Genomic DNA, 19,528 nt, shown 5'->3' on the forward strand with positions numbered 1-19,528 from the left:
AAGCAGGATATGAATAAGGACTAGAGAATATAATCTCACATTAATTCTTGCTTCTGAATCCTAACCACTCAGTGTTTCCATAAACATCATTTTCTTCATCATGACCATCAAACATGCAGTCATTAAAGAACTCCAGCCTAGGATAATTTTCACAAGATAGGGTGTTTTAAACGGACTGTCCTCAATTTGAAGCTCCTTCTTCCTCGATGGATCTTGTAACATTAGTTTATTTACTTTTTGGTGGGATGCAATATTCTCCCTTTAAGTCTGGCCTGTCTCAGAAATCCCCCCAAATTGCCATCTTCGGGACTTGCCATCACATTGTTCAATGTAGCTGCTCATCACTGTGCCCGTTAGTCACGACTCTGTCCTTAAGCAGCCAGGCCAACGGGGCGAGTCACCTGACCTCATCCCACCTGCACTTCCTCAACTTGTAATATGACAAGACTAAGCTTTTCCCTAAACAGCTCCTTCTGGCTTATTTTTCTTTCAGCTTTAACAGCTTATCGTTTTATCATGTTATAACAGTTGAGGAAGGAAACAGATTTTCACAGAAACTAAAACAGAATTTCTTCTAAACATTGTTTTATATACAGGTATTTAAAAAACCATTTTCCTCTTATTCTTCAGGGATGCAGCAACTTCAACAAACACAGGACTATCAAACGCTGAATCAGAGAATTGGCAAGAGTTCAGATGATGAGGTAAATGGTTCAACAAGGGACAGAAAATTAGACAAATCCTGCATTCACCCAGTCACATGATCTGGCTAATTTCCAAATTTCTGGGTTGGGGTGTGAAGTGATTTTCTCTGCGGTATCACCCTGTAAAGGCAAAAATAACAATTCCTCATCTTGTTCTATAAGCAAAAGTATACAACTCTATTCAGAATGCAGGATTTGGATGGCAGATGGGGAAATATGAGACATAGGATGGCCAAGACACGGCAAGATGTGAGAGAGCATGGTGATGCGGCTTCTTCTTTAAATCTATTTTCCTCAAACACATCCTTTTGTTATTTGAGGCCCCAAAATATAATGTGTATAATTCAGAGAATAACGTAAGTTTCAAATTAAAAAGATATGCTATGTACTTATGGACAAATTTACCTCTCTACTTTTTGAGTTTAACTGCCGCTCCAAAAGAAAACTGAATGACGACTTAGTTACATCCTATGCCAAAGTTAATGTAAGAGGTAAAGCAAAGCCAATCATTTCCAAGTCAGTATGTCTTTCATTAGTAAATAAATGTAACCTAGTACTATTTGTATTAAGGCCAAACTTTGGCCAAAACAAACAAACAAACAAACAAACAAACAAACAAAAAACCCATTTAAACTGTTTCCCAAAATAAAACTTAAAAAATTTATGTGTGGTCTCCTTGACCAAATATCTATACAAAATAATGCATATTTGATCACTTTAACACTTGGTTATTTCAATATTCTGCTTAGTGTGAAATGAGCTTTTAATAACTAAATTTCAATACAAGAGGAGCAATTCAGCAAGAATAATTTAAAGTGCTGGTCATGAAACCACATCTTTACCTTCCTTCTTTGCTTGACACTGGGCCCAGCTGCGGGGAGTGGGGTGCACACATGGTCCCCGGCTGTCAGCTGTCTCAGCGTCCCCCACAGCCACTGACAGCACCTGGCCTGAGGTCTGGCCCCCTTCCAGGGCCGCCTATTATCTCCAGTGGTGGGGAAGGGAAGGGAAGGTAGAAGGTCAGGGGGACACTCAGCCTGGCAAATAGCCTGGGCTGTCTTGGGCCCGCACCTCCGTGTAACTTCCTCCTCAGCCCAATCCCACTCCCTCCTGTTACTCTTCAAGTGGCCCGGAACCCTGATCTCTGTGTCTCACTGTTTTGGAGAAAACAACCTGTGACAATAACATAAAGGGCTCTGAGATACGATGTTACTCAGTGAAAAGAAGTAAAATGGTTAAAACAGTATGTGACAAACTGTAGAGCACATAGTAGGCCCTCAATAAATTTGAACAATGAGCATGAAAAAAAGCAAAAAGGACATGGTAACTGCAATGTATTTTGCAGACAGAGGGAGGGGGCTGAAAAAGTGAGGTAGAAAATAATTCCAAGACTAAAAATCTGGCCCTTGGAATGTAAGCTCCTGAAAGCTTACATATTAATTATCTTAGCAGACCCAGGGCCCAGTACAATACCTGGTACATACTAAGAATTCAATAAATATTTGCTAACCGGGAAGTTAGTAGTACTGACATTTATGGTAACTTGATAACCCTCTTGTGGGTTTGCCAAACTATGCCAACACAGAGAAGTTCTGGAAGGGAACGTGGGATTTTTGTTTTCATGGATTTTTTGTTTGTTTTATATCTGCGTGGATTTTTTTGAACAAAAACTTCACTTAATCCAAATAAAGGTCTGCTTTTACATGGCAACTAAAAGACTTTTAAATGCAGGGGAGCTATTTCTTTTAAAAAAATTTCTTTAAAGTTCTTAAAGACTGTTTTCAAAGTGCTCACGATACCTCTCTTTGAAAAATAATCTTATTCTGCACATTTTACCTTCAGTTTCTTTGAAGGCAAATTAACTGATTTCTCTATCTTAGAACAACAGCACAAATCATCTCTTGGATCTGTGCTTCTATCCATACTCAATTTGCTCCCAGTAAGCAGGCCTATGAAAGTAACCCCCAATTGAGGTCTCTGCTTCTATTCTCACCAACAAATGCTACCATACCCTAAGACTCTCTTTGAAACTCTGACTTCTGTCATGTTACCCATAGTTCCTTTTACTCCGAGGGGAAAATCCACACTCTGGAGCCTTATACCGGAACTAGAACAGTTAGCCCTTCCCAGCATTTTATCTCATGCTGCTCTCCCGCATGAACCAGACTGAAGGACTCTGTACTCCACACACTCCAAATACGCACTCCCTAAGTCACCTCCTCCTCCTTCCTACCAGCCTTGTAGACAGTACCGAGTTATGCTTATGATTATTTGGTAAACTGGAACATACTTTACCCAGTATTTACATCTCATTATGTATTTCCTTCCGATGTTCCCAGTTAAAAATCTAACTCAAGCCTCATTAAAATAAGAAACACCTGGACCTAGGACATGCACTGACCTCCCCCACCCCCAACACTTTCATCATTTAGGTGCTAGGCAGGAGCTGCCTATAGACCTGGAAACCAAACAAGTATCAGTGATCTGTGTACCTCCAGGAACATCAATAAAGTGCTCTCAGCTTAGTCCATACAGGTTAAACTACTATAAAATGAAATTTTTAAAATATACTTATTAAGCAAGATACAATTTTCTTTCTTGTTTGTAAATCCAGTGGTAAGTGATCCAGAGCTGGTAAAAGAGCTCTGCATTCCTCAACACATGGCATCTCTGATCTAAGGTGGCAGCCCACTTCTCCTGACCTTCTAGGCGACAGGAAGGGATAAAATACCAGGGGAGTATACACGCTCCCTTGTAAGGACATGATCCAGAAGTGGTATACATCACTTCTACCCACATCTGTTATTCAGAACTGAATCACATGGTCCCTCCCACCTGCAAAAGAGAATGGGAAGTCTTATGTCTGGATAAAACTAAGGTTCTAAAACCAAAAGAAGAATGGATAATTGGGTATAATTAGTATTCTCAGACACAGATAATCCACTTCTGCTTTTACTATAGCAACAAACAATATACTCTATCTGAAGCTTATCTTATTCATGTGAGCTGAAAATCCATCAAAATAAAAAATTAACAGTAACGTAAGTAATGACAGCATAAGATTATATCCCAATGAATAAAATAGAAACCCACAAGTCCACACTCTAATCAATAAATAAGTGAATGAATAAACAAATAAAAAGAAGATAAAGCTCTTACCTATAGCAGAATACCAACTAAGATATTATACAATCATTTTAAAATAAGAAAATTGCCACTTGGCAATCATCATGATAACTTCCCCTCTCAAGAAACCTCAATAAATGCTCAAACAAGTGGATGAAAATTGGATGATAATCTCAAAGTAACTCCCCCCAAATGCTTACTATTTACAAGGTAAAGAGTAAATAACTTTACATTGGGGAGAAAATCCACAAACATGACCTTATTCAAGTGATCAAAGAGCATGTGGGACAACTCATAGCATCTGGTTCCCAAGAGGGACAGAGTGAGAAGAGTACACCACCGCCTCGGGAAAGTTACTGTCAAAACTGTGCAACCTGAATCTAATCATGAGAAAACATCACAGTCTCCAAAATAACTGGCTGGTAACCTTCAAAATCATCAAACCCACAGAAGTCAAGCAAGGCCTGAGGAAATGTTCCAAACGAAGGAAACTGAAAGGGCGAGGCAGCTCCATGCTGTGCTTGGATCCTTTTGCTACAAAGGACATTGTTAGGACAACTGATAAAACTTAACTGGGGTCTCATCAGAAGGGTGGATGGGAGTTCTTCACATCACTCTTTTTTTCTTTTTTTCTCTCTCTCTCTTTTTTTATAGAGGGAGAGAGAGGTGGGGAGAGGGACGAGAGGGAAAGAGAGAATCTTAAGCAGGCTCCATACCCTGTGCAGAGCTTGACACTGGGCTTGATCCCATGACCCTGCAATCATGACCTGAACCGAAATCAAGAATCAGATGTTTAACCAACTGAGCCTCCCAGGGACCTCTCTTCACATCGTTCTTATGACTAAATTGCTCCAAAGCAAAAAATACATTTTTAGCAATACCAGTGTCATTGACTTCATGAAATCCTACATCTTTTGCAACATTTCAAATTTTTCTTGGCAATCAATCTGCATCACAGGTTATTAGGCAATGTGTGAAAGAGACTAAATGCTATTTCGTCAACAGACGAGAAAAAAAAAATTAGTAATAAATGGAGATGATGCCTGAATGCAGATTAATTTTGATTATTTTTGCATTAGGGTGAATTCATTTTCCTTTTACAATCTGTACCTGTGGAACCACATCTTATTAATTCTTATATTGTCTCTTTCAATACTCATCACAAACCTATGCTATAAGTACTATTACTCCTCTTTTGCAGATGATGAAAATGAAGCTTAGAGGTGTGATGTGATAACAATATTTTATCTCCATCCCTGGTTCCTGGTATAGAGCTTTTAAAATACTCATAACTTCCTGAGTGGTAGGGGTTAAAGGAGCATCTTTAGTTTTTTGTAATAAGCCCTTTGCCCCATTCTTTGGTTCATGATACTGAGGTGACTCCTGGAGGATGGGTTCTAATTGACATAGGAACCAACCATGTGATTAGAGGACTGGAAGTTTCAGCCACACTTCCAACCTCTGGAAAAGGGAGCAGGGCTGGGGATTGAGTTAATCATCAATGGCCAAAGACTTAATCAATCATGTTTACATAATGGAACCTCCATAAAAAACAGAAAACAGATTTACAGAGCTTCCAGGTTGGTGAACCGACTGCATGCTGGGAAAGTGATGTACCCCAAACTCCACAAGGACAGAAGCTCCTGTCCTCGGGATGCTTCCAGACCTCATCCTATGTACCTCTTCACCTGGCTGTTCATCTATATCCTTTATAACATCCTTCATAATAAACCAGTAATAGTAAAGTCTCCCTGAATTCTGTGAGCCATTTTAGCAAATTATTGGACTCCAGGTGGGGGTCAGTAGAACCCCTGATTTTTAGCCAGTGAGTCAGAAACAGACCTGAGGCTGGCATCTAAAGTAGAGTGCAGCCGTGCAGGGGTGGTTCAATATTTGCAAATCAATCAAAATGATATCCTACATTAATGAAAGACAGGATAAGATCCTCTCAATAGATGCAGAAAAAGCATTTGACAAAATATAGCATCCATTCTTGATAAAAATCTTCAACAAAGTAGGTATAGATGGAACATACCTCAACATCGTAAATGCCATATATGAAAGACCCACACCCATAATATCATCCTCAATGGGGAAAAACTAAGAGCTTTCCCTCTATGGTCAGGAACAAGACAGGGATGTCCACTCTTACCATTACTAACAGTACTGGAAGTCTTAGCCTCGGTAATCAGACAACAAAAAGAAATAAAAGGCATCCAAATTGTCAAGAAAGAAGTCAAACTTTGACAATTGCAGACAACATGGTACTCTATATAGAAAACTGTAAAGACTCTACCAAAAAATTGCTAGAACTAATACATTAATTCAGCGAAGTTGCAGGATACAAAGTCAATATACAGAAATCTGTTGCATTTCTATACACCAATAATGAAGCAACCAAAAAAGAAATCAAGGACTCTATCCCATTTACAACTGCACCAAAAACCCTAAAATACCTAGGAATAAACCTAACCAAACATGCAAAAGATCCGTACTCTGAAAACTATAGAACACTTATGAAAGAAATTGAGGACACAAAGAAATGGAAAAACATTCTGTGCTCATGGATTGGAAGAACAAATATTGTTAAAATGTCTATACTACAGGGACGCCTGGGTGGCTCAGTTGGTTAAACAGCTGCCTTCGACTCAGGTCATGATCCCAGTGTCCTGGGATCGAGTCCCACATCGGGCTCCTTGCTTGGCGGGGAGCCTGCTTCTCCCTCTGCCTCTGCCTGCCATTCTGTCTGCCTGTGCTTGCTCTCTCTCCCTCTCTCTGACAAATAAATAAAAAATCTTTAAAAAAAAAAATGTCTATATTACACAAAGCAATCTGCATATTTAATGTAATCCCTATCAAAATAACAACAGCATTTTTCACAGAACCAGAATAAACAATCCTAAAATTTGTATGGAACCATAAAAGACCCCAAATAGCCAAAGCAATCCTGAAAAAGAAAAGCAAAAGCTGGAGACATCACAATTCTAGACTTCAAGTTCTTTTATAAAGCTGTAGTGATCAAGACAGTATGGTACTATTTCAAAAACAGATATATAGATCACTGGAACATAATAGAAAACCCAGAAATGGAGCCACAACTATATGTTTCATACAGCAGGAAAGAATATCCAATGGAAAAAGGATTGTCTCTTCAACAAATGGTGTTGGGAAAACTGGACAGCAACATGCAGAAGAATGAAACTGGACCACATTCTTAAACCGTGGACAAAAGTAAATTCAAAATGGATGAAAGACCTAAATGTAAGACCTGAAACCATAACAATCCTAGAAGAGAGCTCAAGCAGTAATTTCTCTGGCATCAGCCATAACAACATTTTTCTAGATATGTCTTTTGAGGCAAGAAAAACAAAAGCAAAAATGAACTATTGGGAGTTCAACCAAGATAAAAACTTTCTGCACAGTAAAGGAAACGATCAACAAAACTAAAAGACAACTGACAAAATGGTAGAAGGGTTAGTAATGATAAAGGATTCGTATCTAAAAATCTATAAAGAACATATCAAACTCCACACTGAAAAAAACAAATAATCTAGTTAAGAAATGGGCAGAAGATGGGGCGCCTGGGTGGCTCAGTGGGTTAAGCCGCTGCCTTCGGCTCAGGTCATGATCCCAGGTCCTGGGTTCGAGCCCCACATCGGGCTTTCTGCTCAGCAGGGAGCCTGCTTCCTCCTCTCTCTCTGCCTGCCTCTCTGCCTACTTGTGATTTCTCTCTGTCAAATAAATAAATAAAATCTTTAAAAAAAAAAAAGAAAAAAGAAAAAAAAAAAGAAATGGGCAGAAGACATGAACAGGTACTTTCCCAAAGAAGATATCCAGATGGCTAACAGACATATGAAAAGAGGCTCAACATTACTAATCATCAGGGAAATACAAATCAAAAGCATAACATCTATCAGAATGGCTAAAATTAACAACATAGGAAACAACAGTTGTTGGCAAAGATGTGAGGAAAGGGGAACCCTCTTGCACTACTGATGGGAATGCAAACTCATTTAGTCACTCTGGAAAACTGTATGGAGATGGCTCAAAAAGTTAGAAACAGAACTACCCTATGATTCAGCAAGTGCACTAGTAGTGTCCTTTATCCAACTGCACTGCTAGTATCCTTCACCCAAAGGATACAAAAATACAGATTTGAAGGGGCAGGTGCACCCTGATGTTTACAGCAACATTATCAATAATAGACAAATTGTGGAAACAGCCCAAATGTCCACTGACCGATGAATGGATAAAGAAGATGTGGCATATATATGGAATATATACCAAGAGTTGGAAGAATAACAAAAACTGTCCCATTAATTCTCACCTGTGTCTGCTTCATTGCCCGTTCCACTCGGCGTGTGCTTCCTCTCTCAAGTTTTGTCCGGAGGATCAAGGCTGATGTCTGAATGGCCCAAAACTTTGGTTGTGAAAGCAAAAACTGATGGAAGAGAATTAAAAAACACACAAAAAGAAGGGGTAAGTGCAGTGATCCCACTCTGATTAGTACAAAATTAATTCTTTCAAAAGTATCAGAATACAGCTGAATGCAGCTCTGAAAATCTTCTCAGTGAAAAATAATAAAACATGTGCTGTCAAATATTTTTGTGAATAATTTGTTCACTTAACCTAGCAGATCCAATCTATTGAATAAATCCCTTAAAGGAATAAATCAAAATCTTTCCAGATGATCAAAACAGTAGGCAGACTATATCACACTAGAAATTCATAAATCTTTTTATCTCATAGGTTATAAAAAATGTGAGAAAATAAACTACCTCAAAATATCTTTCCCAAATTTGAAATAAATCTTTAAACAACCAAAATCATACATAAAAACAAATCATTAGAAATCTGACAACTTTTCACTTAAAATACATCCTAATTCATAAATGCAAATCAAACTTCAAGTACACGAAATGCCCAAGAATTAAGTATTTGTTCACTTAAAGGCAAAAGACTTTTCTTTTCTTCAATACATATTACAGAAGTCCATTCTAAAATGTATGAGAATGCTTTCTGGCCTTGGTTAGGGCAGTGAGTCTCAGATTCGGCTAAAATGCTTTCCCAGAAGGGATATCTTAATAAAAACTGGCCTAAAACAAAATATCGAATACGCAAGGACTAAGTCCTAACCCCAGAAATCTGTGAGTGCCATGAGCTCAGAGAATGTAGTAGACACCACTGACTATGACTGCACATGAAGTGGGGGAAAAGTAACAGTTCTGGGTGAGTGAAAATGGGCAAGATGCATGATGACGCAGTAGGGACCGCATGGTGTAATGAACACAGTTTTCGATCTCTGCTGATAATCTGGAATCCACACTATTTCCCGGAGATCATTCACACCTGTAACATTCAGTCAAGACTGCTGCAAAACAAGGGAAAATGCCTGTTTGTTAGAAAGCTGACTACAGCCTTGATCAATTGCTTGTTTCTAAAAGTCAGTGCAGAAACACCCTAGTTAATTAAAAGTCCAATTAATCACTTAAAACCTAGCTGCACATTAGAAGCACTTGAGAAGCTTTTAGTATTTTTTTTTTAAGTAAATCAGACCTCTGAGAGTAGCATCTGGCAACTGTGTTTTTTAAAACACTCCCCAAGTAACTCAAAACCATAGCCAAGTTTAAGAACTATGAGGCTAAATCAAGAAAATAACCATCAAAAACCACAAAAACTCAATGTTAACAGCAGTTTTTGAGTGTTTGTGACTCTAGGAATGACAGACTACTTCACTGAGTGCTGCCACTAGGATTTTCCAAAGACTGAATCATTCTAAACCCTTGTTTTATTACCAAAAAGTAATTTTTTTTTTTTTTTTTTAAGTAGACTCCACACCCAGCATGGAGCTCAATTCGGGGCTTGCATTCATGACTGTGAGATCAAGACTTGAGCCGAGATCGAGTCAGATGCTTAACAGACTGAGCCACCCAGGCGCTCCTACCAAAAAAATACATTCTTTATCAGAATTATAGAACAGAATGGGAACTGTATTATTATAACAAGTAATTTTTATTAGAACGGTGCATTTATTTTAGGGTAGTCTTCTTAATATTTCTTATCAACTTTGCGCCTTACATTGAAGGAAAATTTAAAACTGAGGCCTTGAATTTTTTTTTTTGAAACTACTATGTCAAATATTAAAGTATAATTTGAGGGAGGTATAAAGTCACGAGAAACACTGATCTAATTATTTTAAGAAATTGTGAAACACATTACAATGAAGGAAATTCAAACTGAATTCATGTAGAAATACAAGTTACAGAGTCCTACGTACTTGCAGAAATGGATCTTGGAGTGAAAATCCTAGGTACTTATTGGAGGAGCAAGTGTATGTGTTTGTTGTTAAAGTTTCTGAACACCATTCACAAAACTTTATCAGAAAAAGTTAAATGACTCTAAGAAGAGCTTTATTAAAAAATGTAAAGATAGAATTTATTTTAAAAAAAAGATACAATTTATGTGTTGTATGTAATTCCCAGTTCCACTTTTTTTTTTTTTCAAAAAGAATAAAACAACCTCTTTATTTTGCTGTTCCAGTCTCTGAGATACAAAAGCACACAAAATCCTTAATGATTGGCTATTTTTTTCATAAATATTTTTTCCTAATTTTGTTTTCATAAATAGCCAATCATTAAGGATTTTGAGTTCTTTTGTATCTCGGACGGTGTGGAACAGCAGAAATAAAGAGGATGTTTTATTAAGTTCCACTTCATACTGTAGAGTGGATAAGTGGTAAGTTCTTCCTTTCTTAGAATTCAATTCTACAATATTATCTCTTGAATAAAATTTGCATCAACGTTAACGGGGGGGGGGGGGGGACTACAAGGCTAAGATAACACAAGTATTTGTTTTTAGTCAAAATCATTTATCACTCCAAATTCTTATTTAGAGTTAGCAGGAGGGGGATGCTTGGGTGACTCAGCCAGTTAGGTGGTTAGACGTCTGGCCCTTGGTTTCGGCTCAGGTCATCATCTCATGGTCCTGGGATCAAGCCCAGGGGTCGGGGTTGAGGTCCGTGCTTGGTTGTCAGTTTCTTCCTCTGCCCCTCCCCCAGCTCATGTTCATACTCTTTCTCTCTCAAATAAAAAATAAAATCTTAAAAAAAGAATTAGCAGGAGGTCCTTCAACGGAGTATAAATTCTATCTCAGGCCCTTATTGTACCACTGTGAGTTACCTGCATGGCCCCTATAGACATCTGAATTTTCAACTCTGGATCAAAGCCAACGCCTTTACAATAAAAGGGAAAATGAAGCACCAACAGGTTAAGCCACTTGCTCTGTGTCACACCTTCATTAGTAGCAAAAGCTGATACTAATACCTGGGTCTCTTGAGCCGCAGCACAACATCTTTATAGCATTTTTTCAACACTTTCCCCAGATATGATAACCTCCCGGAAGTGATGATACCTACCACCCAGGAAATTCTGGTAGAGCAATGTAACCATCACACACAGGAAAGAACAACTGGGAAACTGCACTCCTAAGGGGAGCAGGAGTAAGGAAAAAATTCACAAATAAGGGAGGAGAAGCATCAGTAGATGGGGTGTTCCTGAAGTGTATTAGTTCATTAATTCACTTGAGCAGCTACTCTGTACAAGGTTGTGTGCACAAGGCCCCAGGGACAAACTAGTAAGCAAGACAGACAAGGTCCCCACCATCACAGAATTTACATTCTAATGCAATGTCAATTAGGCATTCTTATCCTTCTATAACTGTGTAAATTAAAATATTTTATCTCCTTGAAATATATTTTACTAGATTAACCTAAAACCTTATCTTATTAGCCTCCATTAACTAAAATCTACAAGAAAAATGGCTTTATCAACACAAGTAGGTACATGTGGCATTATATTTTTTTATAAAAAGATAAAAAGATATAAAAAGATATAAAAAGATAAAAAATACATTAAAGAACTTCTTACGGGCGCCTGGGTGGCTCAGTGGATTAAGCCTCTGCCTTTGGCTCAGGTCATGACCCCAGGGTCCTGGGATCGAGCCCCTCAACGGGCTCTCAGCCTGTTTCCTCCTCTCTCTCTGCCTGTCTCTCTGCCTACTTGTGATCTCTGTCAAATAAATAAATTAAATCTTTAAAAAAAAAAAAAGAACTTCTTAAAATGTGTAACATTGTTTGAGCTCAAGAATTTTCAAAGGAAATAACTTTTCATAAAGTAAATCTGCAAAAAGACTCTACTACCCACAATGGGTCGCATCACTGCCTTCTTTTCCTCTTCACCTGATTAAAGGGACTATCTCTGTAACCTCGTAACAGGACGGAAGAACGTGGAGGGAAGGGCTCAGTGGGAACATTGTCCAAGCCAGCCAGAGCTTGTGCAGAATCCCAGCTCCACCACGTGAGATGACTCACTGGGTGACCTCGGGAAGTTACTTGACCTCCAAGGGTCTCACTTTCCTCCTCTCTGAAATCCTTGTGAGAAGGATTAAATCTGAATTAGGTAAAACTTAACAAACCTCTCAGAGTTACACACTGAAGTAGCCCCCTCCGGATTTCCCCTCCTGTAAGGCTTTATCTCGCCCCTAACAGAAAATCACTACCTCGAGTAAGCACAGGTTGCTGGCACAAACCCCTGACAGGGTTTGGGACACACTATCCCCAAAAATGGCAGCTGGCTTATTGAGCATTTTAAGCCAAAGGAGTCTGAGGAAACAGCAGAAGCAGGAAGATCACTCCAGCCTTCCCCCTGCCCCTCTGCCCTGAAGCAGGTCATAAAACTCTGGTGTGAGAGGGTCCTCCCTACACCCTCTACCCGGAGGAAGGGAGCATCCTTTACACCTACACCTCACGCTCTCTGACCTATCACATTCCTCCATGACGCCCACTCGTCATCAAACCAAGCATAAAAAATTTCAGGTTTAATTGCTTCTTCTGGTCTTTGTTTTCTTATGAAGCCTCCCATGTCACCAAAAAAAAAAAAAAAATCTATTAAATAAACCTGTGTGCATTTCTCATGTTAATCTGTCAGATTAATTTGCAGACCCAGCCCTAAGAAGGTCGAAAAAAACTTGCCCTCCCCTTATAGCTCCCAACCACAGTGATGACGGGCTTGTCAGAGTTAAAGCCCAGCTTTAAGCTTTGCACACCAAATAGGGGAGATACTTTCCTCAGAAAAACAACAAAATCAGACTGTTTTCTTCCCTGGCATGAGAACAAGAGTTTGCCTGAGACTTTAATGCAAAGGTCAAGCAAAACATTCTCACTGAACACTGAGAGCAAAATGCAATCTGACAAACAGACATTTGAAAAGCTTTGCAGAAGGAACTGGCCGGATAATGGCGCCACCTAAGAACGCATTTATCCTTCTATCTGTTTGGCCAGGAGTCTTGGAAAAGTCTTTCCAAAAGGAGGTAAATTCAGATAGGCTGGATTTAATATATTTTTAGAACACTGCAGCCCACAAGGTAAGCCAATCGTAATTAGGTAAGAAAAAGAAAATTCAATGGGGGATATCTGCTAAAAATGCTCTACCAACTTACGGAGAAAAGGCTATTTTTAAGAAATATTCAATCTAGTATTTCAGCAAGCAAACCCAACGGAAGGAGCACCAACCCACCTTTCCAGGCAGCAGGCTGGCCAGTGAGGACTCAAGTGTGTCTGTCCAGACAACCGGCAGAGCTGACCCAGTCTCTACCGAACCCCGGGCCAGAGTTACTCTTAATCCCACTCAATTCAGGAGTTGAGAATGACCACCCCACAGCCTCCTGCTAGCTCCGCCTCACCCTCTGGGTGTCTGCTCAGATGGCACCTCCTCAGAGAGTCTTTCTCAACCACTTTCCCTAAGTATCTCCATCTCTGCCCTGTGATTCTCTACCCCCACATGCAGGTTGGTGCCTTCAGTTCCCTCGTGCCTTTCCATCCCCTAGCGCCCTCCCTACAGCCTGGCACACTGCGAGCGCTCGGAGACAGCACTCAGAGAGAGAAAAAGGGACACAGAAGGGACTTTATACTTGTTGTCATGTACACGGGGCAAAATGGTATGTCCAAAGATGATGCTTCTGAAAAGGAAATATAAATCGACAGTGACTGGCCCTTATGAAAATCACTTGTCACATCTTTGTTTTGTTTTTGTTTTTTTTTCCTGACATTCCCCAAATAGATTCGGGAACATACTCTCCTCCAAGGACACAACAGAGTAAATAATAATGGGGTGTCATGAAATAATATTTTATTACTATAATCCAGGTACACTGTGGCTTATATAGGCTTTTGTGAAGCAGCTCAGAAACTTAAAGTATTTTTTCTTTATGACAATATGCTCCAAATCCCAAATAAAATAAGCTTATGGGCTTTCTGAAAATAAGTCATTGCTAAATTGTGGCATATGATGTATTTTTAAAGAAGGGGCGTGGCAAAGTCGAAAAATGCACTGAAAAAGAACTGGAGTCTAAACCAGACTCTCTACCAATTAGCTGCATAGGTCTTGGGAAAGGCACTGACCACGTTAGCCCTCCTCTTCCTCATTTACACACTGATGGGATTCGAGCTGATGCTCTCTAAGGCTGCTGTCAGCTAGAAAGTTTTAATAAAATTCCATTTGTTTCATAGCAAAGAATAAGGTTCCAAACAATTCATTATGATCCTTTGTACAAATCCACAAATTAAGCGGAATTCTTCCCTAAACCAGCTTCCATTCCCCTGCCTTCCCAGCCATTCTCTATATGCCCTTAAATAAGTGGATTAACTTCTCTAGCACTAAGATATGTCTTATCTATAAAGAGAAGGAAAAAAAAAAAAAAAACTGGACCAAATGGTGACTGAAGCTTATTCCACCAACAAAACTCTATCATGGGGGCGCCTGGGTGGCCCAGTGGGTTAAAGCCTCTGCCTTCAGCTCAGGTCATGATCCCAGGGTTCTGGCATCGAGCCCCGCATCAGGCTCTCTGCTTTGCAGGGAGCCTGCTTCCCCCTCTCTCTCTGCCTACTTGTGCTCTCTTTCTGTGTCAAATAAATAAATAAAATTAAAAAAAAAAAAAACAAAACTCTATCATGATGAAGGGAAAATAATGACATGAATTCCCAAGTTCATCTTCATTGAATTTTGGTTATTTTAGATCTTTAATTAATATTAATTGGATTCTAACTATTATAGAACTCATATTCACCAAAATGCCCTGCCAAGGTTATTAAAACCCAATAGAAGTTCTTTACTGTCCAATATAGGAGAGAAATACTTGAGAACACTTAACTTCCTCAGATCCCAAAAATAAGTAAAATAAATGAAGATGTTCGCAAATGCCAAATGTGACTCACCAGATAGGGAACAGTTGAGGGGTCTTCTATAGATAAGGCTGAATAAGCTTGATAATGGGAAGCAGTGAGTGACCAAATATATAGTACCTAAATATAAGCTGATTAAATTTTTCTCTAGCCTAGGATTCTAGTTACCAGTTATTTACGTAAGCAAAACCTAAATGCATTGGAAAAAAAAAACAAAACTAAATGTATCAGAGATTAACAGGTTGTGAAATTCTACTGACTGTTCCATGTTCATGGCAGGTATCTGATGATATCTTTGTATGGATCAGGAAATTTGGGCATTAAAAAAGTATTCTCACTTAAAAAAAAAGAAAACAGACAAAAAGGCATCCTCAAAAAAACTAAACAGGATTACACATGATCCAGCAAATTCATTTCTTGGATATATGCCCAAAAGAAATAAAAGGAGGGACTTGAATGATACTTGCTTACCCATGTTCATGGCAGTGCTGTTCACAACAGCTAAAAGGCAGAAACAACTCAGATATTCACTGACGGAAAAATGATAAACCAAATTTGGGGTGTGTGTGCGTATGTATATAAGTATGATTCAGCCTTAAATAGGAAGGAGGTTTGGATACACACTACAACATGGATGAATCTTGAAGACCTGATGCTAATTGAAATAAGCCTGATACAAAAAGACAAGTATTTTATGATTGCATGCGGTACCTAGAATACTGAAATGCATATGAAGAGAAAACAGAACAGTGGTTGTCATTCTGGGGAGAGAAGAGTATAGGGAGCCAGTGTTTAATGGGTACAGAGTTTCAGTATGGGGTGATTAAAAAGCTCTGGAGATGGGACACCTGGGTGGCTCAGTTGGTTAAGCGGCTGCCTTTGGCTCAGGTTATGATCTCAGGATCCTGGGATTGAGCCCCATGGTGGGCTCTCTGCTCAGCAAGGGAGTCTGCTTCTTCCTCTCCCTCTGCCTGCTGCTCCCATATCCATTAGCCTGGAATATCTTTCCATTTCTTTCTGTCCTCTTCAATTTCCTTCAATAACGTGTTATAGTTTTCAGAGTACACATCTTACACCTCTTGAGTTAGGTTTATTTCTAGGTACCTGATGGGTTTGATGCAATTGTAAATGGAACAGTTTTCTAAATTTCTCTTTCTGCTGCTTCATTATTGGTATATAGAAATGCCACGGACTTTCATAGACTGAAATTTATCCTGCTACTTTACTGAGTTTATCAGTTTCAATAGTTTTTCTGGTGGAGTCTTTCAGGTTTTCTATATGTAGTACCATATCATTTACAAATAGTGAAAGTTTTACTTCTACCTTACAGATCTGGATGTCTTGACAACATTAGCTCGTAAGCAGGATTTTATTCATCCTCTAGGGGAGCAAAGTGCCACTTTTCTGAAGGCACAGAGTATATCGACTGCCTTAAAAGGGAAATCACTCAAAACACAAATTAACCAGTAACCACGTCACCTAAGCTTTCTGGCAGTGCTCAACCCGCCAATGCACACCTTAGCCACTCACCCTTTTTTAAAAGGGCATGAGAGACTGTGGACTCTGAGAAACAAACTGAGAGTTTTGGAGGGGATGAGGATAGGGGGATGGGTGAGCCTGGTGGTGGGTATTAAGGAGGGCACGGACTGCATGGAGCACTGGGTGTGGTGCATAAACAATTCTGGAACACACACAAAAAAAATTAAATTTTTTTAAAAAGGCACTGATACAAATTATCTTAAAGGCTAAAAGGCCTAATCCTGGCTACCTCTGCGTACTGGTAAATAGCAGCTGTGCACGGCATTAAGATTTCCCTTGTACAAATACTCAATTTATTAGAATTCATCCCAAATAACACAAACCCAAGTAATGTTCCACTATGTTTAAACCACATCCTTGTAGACTTCAGGGAATCTGGTAGCTCCGTCCTGATACTTGGTGAAATACTGAGACAGCATTAACTTGCAAACAACTGACTGCACAGTACAGCACACTCTTCTCTCTCTGTGCTCCCAAAGAACACCTTACAACCAAAACCGTTACATTTATTTGTCTCTGTTAAGATAAACAAAAACATACAAAATCATCTAAATATATAGGAAAAATGTGTTGTGAGGGGCACCTAAGTGGTTCAGTTGGTTAAGCGTCTGCCTTTAGCTCAGATCACGATCTCAGGGTCCGGGATCGAGTCCCACATTGGGATCCCTGCCCAGCAGGGAGCCTGCTTCCCCCCTCCCTCTGCCCTTCCTCCCACTCATGCTCGCTTACTCATTCACACTCTCTCTCTCAAATAAATAAATAAAATCTTTTTTTTTTAAAGTGTGTTGTGAGAACAAAAAAGAAATAAATAAAAATAAAAATGTGTTGTGAGAACAAGCTGTGATTGATGCTTCTAAGTTTTTTGCAAGAAACTGTCACTTTTTTCATACAATCATGAATGGGTCATTCTGCAACTTGACGCTTTCTAGCATTGGTAGGCTTAAAGAAATCAGTACTCCCAAGCAAAGCCCTAATACAAATGGTTAAGTCTGGAAGTTCATAATTTTTCTTCATGTAGACTGCATGAAAGAAAGATTCAAACACTTAAGTAAACTTAATACATCCCTACAAGAAACTGAAATGAAATTGTTAACAGAAAGAAATATTTTATATAAGAAATTCTAGTTTGGTTAAAATGTGCTGAGAAAATTCATTTTCTTAAATATACTGTTCTTTCAGGATATCGGAAATGACCATTACTATTCATCTGACCGTGAATGTAAATGCCTTCTGTGACTCTTGCCATGTATTTTTCAGTTTGATGTAGTGAAGAAATGTCTACTAGATCCAATTTTTTAAACATTTTTATATATTTTATGATACATATAAATGCACAATGACTTTTCACAGACTGAACAGACATATATAACCAGCACTCAGATCAAGTAACATTACCAGCATCCTACCGTCCCCTTGTTCTCTCTGGTCACTTCCTGCCCCTCTGTAAGGGTAACCACTCTCCTGACTTGTACACAGATCAGGGTGCATGCTTTTCTACTTTATACAATTGTGATCACAGAGTACCCTTTTGTATCTGCTTGCTTCTGCTCAACAGTATGTGTGAAAGATTCAGCCACATAGTTGCACAGAGTTGTAGAATATTCTTCTTTTGCTGTATAATATCCCACTATATAAATATAGTTGCTAAATAAATAACATGTTGCTAATGGGCATTTATGCAGTTTCTAACTCGGGACAATACAAATGTGTTATGAACATTCTAGATGTGATACCAGAATGTGTGGTTACTCACACTTTAAGACATGTTCTTTTTTTTTTTTTTTAAGATTTTATTTATTTGACACAGAGAGAGAGATCACAAGTAGGCAGAGAGGCAGGCAGATGGGGGTAGGGGGAGCAGGCTCCCCACTGACCAGAGAGCCCGCTGTGGGGCTTGATCCCAGGACCCTGAGATCATGACCTGAGCCTAAGGCAGTGGCCTAACTCACTGAGCCACCAGGCACCCCCTAAGACATGTTCTTTAGGTGAACATGCGCAAGTATTTTGTTGGGTTTATACTTAGGAGTGAAACTGCGAGGTCACAGAGTATGAATACATTTAACTTCCATAGTTCCTCCCAATCTTCTGAAAAGTTATTCCACTCAACACTCTTACTAGAAATATAAGAGAACTCTTGTTGCTTCACATCTTTACGACACTCAATACTGTTTTGCATTTTAGCCATTCTTGTGGGTATGGAGTAGTATTGCATTATGGTTTTAGTGTGCATTTCTCTAATGACTAATAAAGTTGAGCACCTTTTAATATGTTAATGGCCATTTTAATACCACTTTATTAAGTCCCTATTGAAATCATTTGCTTATTCTTTCTACTGGATTGTCAGAATTTTTCTTAATAATTTGTTAAGTTTATATTTTCTGAACATAAGTAGTTTTGTGGGAGGAGGGTAATATATTATTTATACTCTTGACAAACATTCATGTAACACATACGACCTGCTGGCAAGGCAGTGGTCTAAGTGCTTTACCAATATTAATGACATCTTTTATAAAGAGAAGTGCTTATGTTAGTGTAGTCCAACTTATTTATATTTTTGTCTTATGGTTAGAGCTGTGTTGTACCATTTGTCCTAAGATCTCAAAGACATTCTCCCATATTTTTTCCTCTAAAAGCTTTACAGTTTTGCTTTTCACTTTCATATATCCAGTCTGGAATCGATTTTTGTATATACAGCATGATATAAGGGTTAAGATAGCTTTTTCTATACGGACATAAACCATCTAGTATCATTTATTGAAAAGCCAACTCTCTTCCATTGTACCGCAATGCTAGCTTTGTCATCAATCAGATGAACCCTATAGGTGGACTCTCTATTTGTTCTACTGCTTGGTTCATACGTTCTTATGTCAAAATGTCTTAATTTGGTGCTTCTCAAACTTTCAAGCGCCTAAGAATAACATAG

The 19,528-nt window shown here is 38.9% G+C and overlaps 1 protein-coding gene across 1 annotated transcript in view; it reads right to left on the reverse strand.

The window, feature by feature from the left end:
• Positions 1–19,528, reverse strand: part of TTC27 (tetratricopeptide repeat domain 27) — a 175,459-nt gene that overhangs the window by 102,087 nt on the left and 53,844 nt on the right. Inside the window, exon 10 of the mRNA XM_047746251.1 lies at positions 8,158–8,271. Coding sequence (XP_047602207.1) covers positions 8,158–8,271 — 114 coding nt within the window. The remainder of the gene's footprint in view (positions 1–8,157; positions 8,272–19,528) is intronic.

The sequence above is a fragment of the Lutra lutra genome, chromosome 9 (assembly GCF_902655055.1).
Source record: "Lutra lutra chromosome 9, mLutLut1.2, whole genome shotgun sequence".
NCBI lineage: Eukaryota > Metazoa > Chordata > Mammalia > Carnivora > Mustelidae > Lutra > Lutra lutra.